The sequence below is a fragment of the Carlito syrichta genome, unplaced genomic scaffold (assembly GCF_000164805.1).
Source record: "Carlito syrichta isolate Samal-C Ts95f unplaced genomic scaffold, Tarsius_syrichta-2.0.1 Scaffold304638, whole genome shotgun sequence".
NCBI classification, from domain to species: Eukaryota; Metazoa; Chordata; class Mammalia; order Primates; family Tarsiidae; genus Carlito; species Carlito syrichta.
This window is the reverse complement of record NW_007248734.1, coordinates 610,582-622,403: the sequence shown is the minus strand read 5'-3', so window position 1 is coordinate 622,403 and position 11,822 is coordinate 610,582. Positions and strand designations below refer to the sequence as shown.

At 32.9% G+C, this 11,822-nt stretch overlaps 1 protein-coding gene across 5 annotated transcripts in view; it reads right to left on the bottom strand.

Moving 5' to 3' along the window:
* EPHA5 (EPH receptor A5) overlaps positions 1-11,822 on the bottom strand; it is a 363,799-nt gene that overhangs the window by 165,109 nt on the left and 186,868 nt on the right. For 4 of the 5 annotated variants that reach the window (XM_008060513.2, XM_008060517.2, XM_008060515.2 and 1 more), the window contains exons 4-5: positions 8,322-8,477; positions 3,817-4,152 (exon numbers count right to left, since the gene is read on the bottom strand). The exons of the other annotated variant lie outside the window; for it this stretch is intronic. In XM_008060513.2, coding sequence (XP_008058704.1) covers positions 3,817-4,152; positions 8,322-8,477 — 492 coding nt within the window. The remainder of the gene's footprint in view (positions 1-3,816; positions 4,153-8,321; positions 8,478-11,822) is intronic. 5 annotated transcript variants of the gene reach the window in all.

Genomic DNA, 11,822 nt, shown 5'->3' with positions numbered 1-11,822 from the left:
AAAAAAAAAAAAAAAAATTGCATGTTAAAAAGTACCATTTTAATTCAGAAAGCTTCTCCCAAATGCAAGATGCTTGACTCTATAATGATATAATAGTTAGGGAAATGTTTACATACTGTATAAACATTCATAAATAGATCATTTAATCACTACCCTCTATATGCTATCAACTAGGGTTAGGTATTCAATTTTATGTCCTAGCCTAATGTAAATTTTCCATCTTGAAAAATATAACTATTCTTTTCTTCTTGTACTTTTTGGATCTAGTTTGGAACTTGGTTTGTTCCTATGTGCATGGCTATAACAAGAAAAAAAAGTCAGAATGTTGAGACACAGAGAAATACCCCAGAGTATAATGCTTTGGTATGATGTACACTTTGAATTAAAAGACATCAAAAGGTCTCAAAGCTGTCTCAGAACCAAAAACTTCCTAAGCTACTCTTGTTTCTTTCCTCCGTCCCATCATTCCCCTCAAGTGCAGGGAGGAACTTTTTCTAGAATTCTGATTAAGGATAACTTTTCAAAAGAAACATAAATATCTTAAAATCTTCTTCCTTGGAATCACATCAGGTAATCAGAAAAGATTAATCACTAAAGAAGAGAAGAGACTAAAAGTCATTACTATGCTCAGATAGATTTTTTAATCTATTCTTCTGAGGGCAACTCTGAAAGATTACCTGGGAGGCTTTATTTGCATAATATGACAACTTTGGTTCACAGTGAAATTCTTCCCCTCACCTTCCAACCAACTCCCCTAGAGCTCACAGGAACTTTGCCATTGTTCATTGGACTCATTTATTTCTCCTAAAAATCACTTACTTCTACAATCCTCATTTTTCTCTCCCCTATGAAAAGGGTATTTAAGCCTCAACCATCTGGTCCTTCTTTGAGTCGCATATTTGTCGGATTCCCTTGTCCATGTACACATTAATACACTTATTATGGTTTTTTTTCATTTTACTAATCTGTCTATTGTCAGTCATTGCAGCAAAATTATTTCATAGAGGGAAAAAGAGAAGCATTCCCTCTGCTTCTGCACTATCAATTATAAAAACCAGAACAACTGTGGGGTCAATTATAAATTTGAAATAAATTATTTAGGAAAGCAACATATTCCTCAGAAAACAATCCTTAAAAGAGCTTATAACTAAACTTAAAATATGCTGAAAGAAATCTTATATAAAGACTACATATGTTGCAGATAACTTCAACTTCATTCTTTAAAAAAATATTCAGACATTAAAACTAGCTACTTCAATCCACTTTCCACAATGTTGGTAGTTGAAAAGTGTTCAGCCATAGTGGCATTAAACCTATGTCTTTTTAGAAGTTATTTGAAATGAGCAATTTTTCCAGAAAGTAACACGTAGTTTATCTGGAATGATGATACTGAGACAAATATTATTTGGAGTTTCTGAGTAATTTTGCCAAAATGTACAATGTGTACTATAAGAACTTGAAAAAATGCAGCAAGCAAAAATCAGCAAAATGTCTGCTCTGCGTTGTTCCACATCATAGCCATGTCTATAACAGTCGAACAAAAATTCATCTTTTTTGGAATTTAAGGTATTCAAGACCCAAATCACACACTTTGGAGTCTGAATAGGCCAGCAAGTAAAAAACAACTACAGTAAATATTTGTTGAGCACACCATTAAAAATTAAGCTGTCATTTTCTGCATCTAGCTAATCAAAGGAGTGTCTTTCAAAGAAGTTAAGGTTATTCAGGCCAGAGAATTTTCTCCCAAAGTACCGCAACTCTTAGTGATTGTTCAATATGCTTACAACATGTTAATGGAAGATTCATGCATAGAACCATGCAAAGTTGAAAGATGTTTCATGAGAATCCTGAAACGACAGGGTTAAAGTCAGTATTCATCTAATATGGGAAGAGAGTTCACATTTACTGAATACTTGTGATTTCTAGATGCTGTGATGGAAAATCAACATATGCTAGCATTGCCTGAAGCTGAGTCTATACTGAGAGAAAAAATTGATTTTCACTACTCCTGTCTAACACTTTAGCATTTCTATTAGTTCCAACTCACGTTAGGGAGTAAATGTTAAAAAAATAAACATAAAGTATTCACTGGGAAAAGTGGCATATGTGTACACATAATTTTCACTAATGGAAAAAATGCCATGCACAGTTATTCAATGTGGATAAGAACATGTAGCACTGTCAGAGTGATTCTTGTTGAATTACTCATGCGATTCACATCATCTGGACTAATCTTAAATATCTCCTTCAGCTTCATCAGTCAGAAGCCACTATGAACTCAATTGTATGCATTATCTTATTCTTAAAAGATAACTATTTAGCTGAACGCAGTGGCTCAAATCTGTAATCCCAGCATTCTGGGAGGTCGAGGTGAGGCGAGAGGATTGCCTAAGCCCAGGGGTTCGAGACCAGTCTGCACAACTTGACGAGACCTCGTCTCTACAATAAATCAAAAGAATGAGTTGGGCATGATAGCGTGTGCCTGTAGTTCCAGCTACTTGGAAGACCGAGGCAGAAGGATCGCCTGAGCCCAGCAGTTGAGGCTGCCTCGCCTGAGCCCAGCAGTTGAGGCTGCCATGACCGTGAGTGTGCCTTTGTACTCCAGCCTGGGCGACAGAGTGAGACTCTGACTCAAAAAAGAAAAAAAAAAAAAAAAGATAACCTCTTGATTAACTCTATATATCCAACAATTCGAATTAATTATTTTAGCTGAGACTTGATAATCAACAGTATTTCTTCATTAACCCCATCATTTCACAACCTACAAACTTAGGCTATTATCTTATAAACTGTGTCTGATTTGATTCAGTCTAATATATCTGACTTCATTTTGAGTACTGGTGGCAAGGATGTGCTTATTGCTTATTGACCAAAGCCAGCCTGAAGTACTAGTGAGATGATAACTTACTACATTTCGGACAGAGAATTGTGACCAGATAATTGAGAAAAGTGCCAACATTTTGTCTTTTAATGTCTTTGTCTTCCCCTTTCACATATCTGTTGGAGGACAAAAACAAGTTAGAACTTACTCTGAAGCTTGGAATTATTCTTGCCACATAGTAGGTTGAATTATTAAATCAGTTCTAGTTTATTCTTGATTTTATTTTACCAGAAATTTTCTATGTTGATTTGCTTAAAAGTGAATATTTAAGGGAAAAATTAATAGCTCACACTGGACTGTATTCCATATTTTCTAATAATTATCTTTGATAATTCCAATATTTTCAGATAGAACATAGATGTGTTTTCATGTGGTTGTATAATAGTTCATAGTTATTATAATTTTGATACATGGATCTAGCAAAGAAAAATTAATTGCATGCATTTTGTTACAAAAATAATAGAAATAATAAGAAAGGACTGCTACGATCTACAAAATAAAAAATAAAAATCAGCTGTGGTGCCAAGCAATCAAACAAACAAACAAGAAAATAAAACCTGCCTGACAGCATGCTAAATTAACACAGTTGTTTTTTAAATTTGAAGGAAACAGCAAAAATATAGATTTGAGCTATAAAAATGAATGGTGTGAAAAGATAAAAATGTTTGCTACAACTGGACTTTATCCAGTAATTGTATTTTTAATGACAAAAAATTAAAAACTTTTTTTGTGCATCTGTGGATATATCTGTTAAGAAAGTCTCAGCTTTTATTTGTTTAAAACTATAAAAGCATTTTTGAGAGATTTTATACTTGAAGTCCTGACCTTGTGATTTATAGGAAGTTCACAGATGTCAGTCAACTTGGCCCTCAGCTATGCAGATAATTGACAGAGCTAGACCTAAGAGACACAAGTTGATTGGGCATGGCACTTACCTGCTTGATTTGTGGTTACATTTACAGACACATACTGCCGGGCTCCTGGGCTCAAGTCGGACACTCCATTCACTGCCTCAATCTCAAAGGTATAGTTTGTGTGAGCAAGCAGATCCACCATCATGACAGAGGTGTTTTTCAGGTCGCTTTGCCGGGGGAGGTACCTGACATGACCGCCACACTCCTCACACACACCTGCATGGGAGTTGCACTTCTTGCATGCAATATAATATGACACGTCTTTCCTTCCACCAGTGTCAGCAGGCGGAATCCATTCCAGAAAGACACTAGTTTCATTAACATTTGAGATGGCATTCCGAGGAGCGGAGGGGGGTCCTGGTTTGCAAAGTAAAGTGAGAAAAACATATTTTAAGATGATGTTAATTAGGCACCATTTACCACACCAATTCCTGATCTGAAGGGTGGGGGGGGATGGATTCTCAATCAAGGTTTAAGTGATAATTTGTAATTATCTTGAAGAATCTTGTTATAAGATTTTTAGGACAATAGGGGTTTATGCCCTATACACAGGACTTTTCTAGGCATTGTTATGACACTAGTTTATTAATAGCAGATGTTTTGCTTAGCACACACACATATATAGTATATATGTATGCTATATAAATAATTATGGGGAAAAGCTATGCATGTACAAATACTGTTTGATAAAATAATACGCTTAAAAAGTGTTAAGTGTATCTTTTTGGAGGCTGTACCAAATACTTTCTCAGTGACATTAGTCACTTGTAACCTACAAGGGAAACACAAAGTATTTACTAATAAATGAGTATAGATAATAATAAGTTTTCAGTGTGGCTCTTGACAACAAATTCTGCAGCAATTAGAAAAAATAGTCTTAGGTTATCTCGAAATAGATTGCATATCTACTGGATAAATCATTAGCAAAATTTAAAACGTTCTTCTATGTCAAGAAAGCACTAGGATTGAAGTAGATGGTCAACAATACAATCTGCCGTAAAACTTCTCTTACTTTGAATCTGTTTTATATTATGGCACTGCAATTTATAAATTTTACTTGATTAAAAATCTAAAATTTGTTTTATAATAACCCTCAAAAGCACTACAATAAGAATAAAAATGCTCAGATTTTGAACAGAACAAACTTCAATCTCCAATAACCTACCACAATAAGGAAAGAAACACATTTAACTGAATTTCTTAGATGCTTTTTTTTTAAACATATGTTAATGACAACTTGATGTAATTTTTAAAATATATTTTATATTTTTACAAGATGAAACATGTCCACTCAAATTTGAGTAAGAAAATCCACACTTAGAATTGCTTTAAAAACTTCTTGGTTAAAAGTAATTCTTAGATGAATGGATTCCGGCCATTTTTTTTGTGTGACATCTATTTGTATGTTATTTTAAAGAATCCTGAACCTAATAATTAACATAATAAAGGGAACTAAAATTGATTACATAATGTCTAACTCTGTAGTCAATCTTTAAATATTTAGAGTTAAATCTTCAGTTAGCTGTCAATTTTATATGATTAGATGTTCTCAAAGAGAAAATATATTTATATTTGTTTCAGCGACAATTTGTACATTTCATTCTACAGAAAATAAAATGGAATATGGTGGTATATGAATGGTTCATAAGCATAAATTAAGCTACTTAGGGTGATCTAGTTTAGTTATCCTAATATGCATTGTCAAATATAAAAATTAACGTTAATTTCTACCTAAAATTAAGATATGACTGTTGGGGATTAATTTTAAAAGTGATAAGAAAGTTGCAGAGTAGTTAAGATTTAACTGCAAAAAATGTCATTTAAGGTTTCGGCCCCCTCCCCTACCTTGAGGAAGTGAATCTCCCCTTCCTCTCTCTTAATTTAATTTCTAAATAAATTATATTTTCTAATCTAAAAAAAGGTCATTTAAATGAAAGAAGTCCATCAGTAAAGAGTTGACATTTTTGGCAAATAATCCTCAGCTGACTATATTTGTGGTTGAACTCTATAAATTTTTCCACACTTAACAACCTTACACACGTTTATATGAAAAGTCATTTTCAATTAGAAATAATTACCTAAGATGCAGATACACATATTCTTGTTTACTACAAATTTTAGCTCAGTTAATAGTGGAAAGTTATAGAAAAATTAGAATTTGAGATCAAAATTTATAGGTGTAATTTCTGAGGAAATGGTAAAATATAAAATATGTCTAGATCAGAATGATGTCAAACTGCTGTATTTTTTTCCTGCCACTTGAAATATACTTGCATTTAACACCTTTTCTATAAGTCTATAAAAATGCATCAGAATCTGACTCATTTTATCTTCTGACTCTTCTACTAACAACTTCTCAACATTTAGATAAGGGTACATACACCCCTGAAGTTAAAATAAAACTCAAAGACAAGTGAAGCCTTAACATAGAAATAAAAGTTATAGGCTCAAACTAATATGCACTTAAAGAAATTATGCAATGATTTCCACTGCCTGATAATAGATATGATGTGTGAACCAAAGTAGAACTCTGAGAACAACACTTAATTTAAACAGATTCATTAGAATCTTGGGTTTTATTTTTGTTTTATCTTGTTTCCCTGTAGATTTATAAACTTCTGTTTTCTAGATTAAAAACTCTATGTATTTCAGAAATAAAAATAAAAAAGAGTTGGAGCCATAAATTCAATTCCAAAATGCCAAAAACAAAGTAAAGTTCAAGATCTTCATCTGAACATCAATCATGCCATAAGGGAATCATGTGCATATTTGCAGTATTATGAATGCAACTAAAACCAGACACACACACTCAGATTATATATTAAAAGACCTTAGATCTTATACATGAGTCCTAGTAGTCTTTTTGAGAAACACATATAAATTAGTGTTCATTTGAAACACGGTAGTAGAAATTCAGATACCTGGAGAGAGAGAAAATGCGAAGCCTGCCTGTAGGCTTTGGTCCTTAAAAAAAGTGCTAAGCCATCCATGACGCCAAAACATAGCTAACCCCCATCCCCAAACTTAAAAAGTTTATAGAAAAGGAGGCTTATATTTATGATGAAAAAGAGTGAAGTCATGGTAGGACCATTTGAAAAATATTAATTAGAAAATTAATAAACTTTAGAAGATAATTCAAGACTTGGTTTTCTCTTTAATGTACCACTCTATTGTTTAGTCAACATTTTCTTTGTTGAGTATTCTTTTGCTCTCATTAACCTAAATAATTGTTTAAATTTCCACTGCAACCAAAATGTATTAGATTCAATCACAGTTTATATCTTTTTAATTCAAATGTGTCTTTCTAAAAGTGTGTGTAATAATGTCATTTATTCTTTTGAAGAGGAAGTGTTTTTTCACTGACAATTATCTAACTCATAAAATCAGTAGTCTTAGGATGAAAAGAATGGTCTTCAGGAATGTAAAGCTAATTAACAGCAATGATTTGAGGAATTCTGAAAATATGTTTTGCTGACACTGTAAAATTCGGGTAAAACTTCAATTCGATTATAAGAAGTCTGTAACTACCTCTTTAAATTTAGAGATAGACACTAAAACTTCAAAAGTTTTTAGAAACCTCTTTCAGAGCAGTTACAGTTTACTGGAACCTAAAACAGAAAATCCTGGTCATGGAAATTGAACATTAGGAGAAGGGAGGGACCCACTGTCCTTCTCTTTTAGTTTCTGCTTTTGTTTGATTAGCTATAGAGACTCTGCTTGTGGAAAAGCTCTGATAGTATTGTCATCAAGCAAACAAATGCATAAGTGTATTACATTTCCAGAAATAAGTATATGTAAAAATAGGAAAAAACAAAACCCAGCACCAAGAGCATTAAAAAATGTGGACGTATTCACTGCCAATGTTGGAATTACTATTTTTACTATTCATCTAATCTAATTATATGATCAGCAAATTCACTATTAACAATAGTTAAGGAAACTCACTAACAAGAAACATGACAGCTGCTTGAAAACCCTAGCTAAAAAGTTGATTTATAGGTGATTCTTAAATCTGATTTGCCACCCCCAGTTCTTCATGTTCTTAAAATGTTTCCTGTCTTCTTTTATAAATGACATTCTCAGTGGTCTTACTGGGGCAGGTTAGAACAAGATGGTGAAAGCGCCATTTGCTGTATAATTATGTGATCAGAATACTGACTTAGGAAGAAGAAAAAGAAAAAAAAAAGGTTTGGTGTGAATAGGGAAGTGGATTTATCAAAGTCATGCTTGGTTATTATGAACACTAAATTAAGCCACAAAATAAAAGAAAAAAAATGTATATCTGTGTCTCAGATATTGAATTTTAAGGTAGGGAAAATAGATGCTTCTAACAGTGAGTGATAAAAGAGACTCGAATTTTTTAATGCTTACTCAAGAAGATTGGAATTTGGTGAAAACAATAAAAAGACAATGAAACATTAGGCCTGTTTTATGGGGAAATGGCAATAGAATATAACAGGCTCCATCATACTATTTCTTCAAACTAGTGAAAGTTAGCATCACCCAATATCCATGGGTTTCCTTACTTGTGCATGCCATTGTGGGTGGATCAGACTCCCTCCTGAAATAATCCTTTTCACAGACACAAGAGGTTGAAGCTTCCTCATGGGTATAACTGTGAGGTGGACATTTGCCGCAGCTCTGGCTGTGAGGTGAGGCTTTGAAGAACCCAGGTCTGCACACTGTCAAAAGAAATAAGAGACTAAGCTTTTCCCTGGAACAGATGCAGTGTTTGTTTTGTGAATAATGTCATTATTTTGACTATTATACGCAGATTACAGATAACACAATCTTTGCATCAATTTCAAGAATTTTTCATAAGCTTCTGGATCATAAATACCAGGCTATTCATTCAGATAATCAAATATTTATTCCAAGTAATTCAATTAAACATGTATGTTACGTACATATTTGAATGATTTTTATGCCACAGGAGCTTATAAAAAATCATATTGATAAAAGGGAAATACTATATGTATTTAAAACTGAAACAGTTTTTTGTGTACGATTTTCACTTTATTGTTATTGCCACGATGTTGGAAAAATACAAATTATTCCATATACTCCTAGAATTGTTTAGTACACAATAGGTGCTCAAAATGTTTTGTTAGAATTAATAAATTAATTAGTAGGTGTAAAAAACTTCATGAATTCTGTTACATTGGGAGAATGCATAAATGAGCTAGAATATCATCCATATTATATTGATTTCAGGAGGAGTCAGATTTTTGGCATTTGTTTTGCATTTTACTCCATTTTGGAAATTTTTCTTAGATACTTACTGATTCAACATTGATCTATTCTATTGCCAGTAACATTTATAGTATTTAACTTACAATGATCTATTAAGGGTAGAAATTATATCTTATTTAGTTTTGCATTTACTTTACCAGTGTTTGATCACAATAGCTGTTTACAGTGCTACGAAATGCATGAAATAATGAATGATGTGGCATGAAGTACTTAAATTAAATTAAACATGTTGTTCCTGTACTATTTAGAATCACATACAGAATGCATTTCCTGCTATTTTTGTGAATGTTTCTAAGCTGGTGGTCACACAAGTAAGTACTTATGAATTAAATTTCTTTTTACTGTGGATTCCCTAGATGTTAACATTACTCTTTCTTCCCAAAGGCTAATGCAGACAGATTTTAATAATCTAATTGCTCAGAAAAGGCTACTTGAAGACCACCAAAACTGATGATTTGAATACTTTTTAGGGCTTAATTTAAATAAAGTCAATCAACATTTTTTTTCTATTTTCAAAATTCACTACATATCTTAAAGAGTATTTATTCAAGCATCAACGCACATTTGTTGGAGCTCAAAGGTGAACTTGTATTTCAGGGAGAAATTTCTGATAGATAGACATAGTGATTTGGGGCCAATTTTCATATGCTATAAATGATCTCGGGTTTTAATAATCCATGCTAAGTTTCTCTGCCATCACCGTGAATAATCAGGAATTGGCAAAAATGATAAGGTACTTTTTTTCAGTAGATCTAATTACAGTGATAGTAAAGCCTTAATGCTCTTATAAATTCAGAAAGAATGTGAAGGTATTTGAAAGATAAGAAGAGCTTTTTGATAATATGAAGGACATTCCTGTAGTTAAATGATTAGGAGAAGATTTAAAATATTATTTTTCTTATAATAGGATTGCTGTGCAGCCAATGCTATACATAGTTAAGTTATCCAATTTTCCTCCTTTTATTCTTTTAGTGAAACCATTCTCACTTTAAATACTATTTGCTTTGAAAAAGATGGAGTGGCAATCCATATGTTCTGAGTATTTGGAATTCATTTATCATTCATGAAACAAGTGTAATTTCTTTTTAATGAGTGCCTTTTAATTTAAATATCTTATATGATATCATACATAACACTTCTGTTCAGCACCCCATGGAAGCTTTGGAAACAGGAAATAATATAAATATAAGAAAAAAGTTAGATAAAAATATCTCTCTGTTCAATTCAACATATTGCTTTCAGTAAGTGTGGAGGGTCAGAAACTGTGCTTGGACTGGGTTGCAGATATGAACAAGATAAATGTGGCCTTGCCTTTGTAAATCTTAATGGTATTGTTTGAATAATTATAAATATGATTATATTAGAAAAAAAGAAGAACTATGGGAATGAACATAGACAATTTAAACTGGAATACCCAAGAAGACTTCCCTCAGGAAGCTGAATCTCTGGTAAGATTTGAAAGATGCAGGAAATTACCCAGTTTGAGTAGAAGAGTAGCAATTCTTTAGAGCAAGAAATCTTTTCAAAGGACCACATGAGGTGGAGAACAAATAGGGAGATGGAGGAAACAAAGAACTGATCAAGAAGAGAGTAGAAATAGAAGGGGCACATTTATACAGGGCAGAAGGCACTGAGTCACAAAAACCTTACCGTTTTTATCAGTAATTGAGACTTTACCTTATAGGCAAAAGGAAGTCATTGAGAAAATGTTCCCCTCAGCTGTATTAAGGTATAATTGACAAATAGACATTGTGTATATTTATAGTAATTGGAAAGTTTTAAGCAAGGAAGTAATGAAATCAAAGTGATGATGATGAGATAATTTCACAGAAACATGGGTGGGTTTATTGAACAGTCAGGACAGAGGCAATTGACCCTTCTGTTTCTATTGCGGTAGTCCAGAAAGGGACAATATTACTTAATAAGAGTGATTCCAAGTGTGAGCTATAAACGTAAGTGAATTTAAGAAATGAGAAATGGTAAAAGCAACTAGAGTTCATAATATATTTAATGCGTTAGTCGAGTGAGTGAGAAAGGTTTTTGGCTCAAATTGCACAGAAAATACGGTGCCATTTTCTCAGACTGAGAACACTAGATATGACATGTGTTAGAGAAGATTCTGAGTAATGCTTAAGGCATTACTTAATTTGAGGTGGCTAAAGAAATGTAAATAAATGTTTAAAGAGAAAGATACATTATGTGGTTCAATGTTATTCAAGATAACTATCACATACTATGATTATTCTTTGGCTGCAAATGACAGTTTCAAATCCCAGAGTCATACAACACTTCTAGACAAACATACTTGTTCCCTTAGTTGTTCCTTAATTGCTCCCTCCATTTCCCAGCATCAGTATGATTATCTTGTTATTTCTTGTCTTCCTTCAAACCCTTTACAAACTCTGTTTCCTTTTACTACAAGCTGATGTATTCATTTGTCTTACATTGAGGAAACAGAATCATCAGAGAGAAAATTTCTTCTTTTCCTACCACCAAATCTTCAATACTATATTTGGTTGTATCCATCCCCTCTACCTTCCTAATAAAAATGTAGCTGGACGCAGTGACTCACACCTGTAATCTCAAAACTTTGAGAGACCAAGGCAGAAGGATTGCATGAATTCGGGAGTTCTAGACCAGTCTGGGCAGACATCCATCTCTACAAAATAATAATAATAAAATAACCAGGTGTGGTGGCTCATACCTATAATCCCAATTATTCAGTAGGCTGAAGTGAGAGAATTGCTTGAGTCCTGGAGTTTAAGGTTGCAATG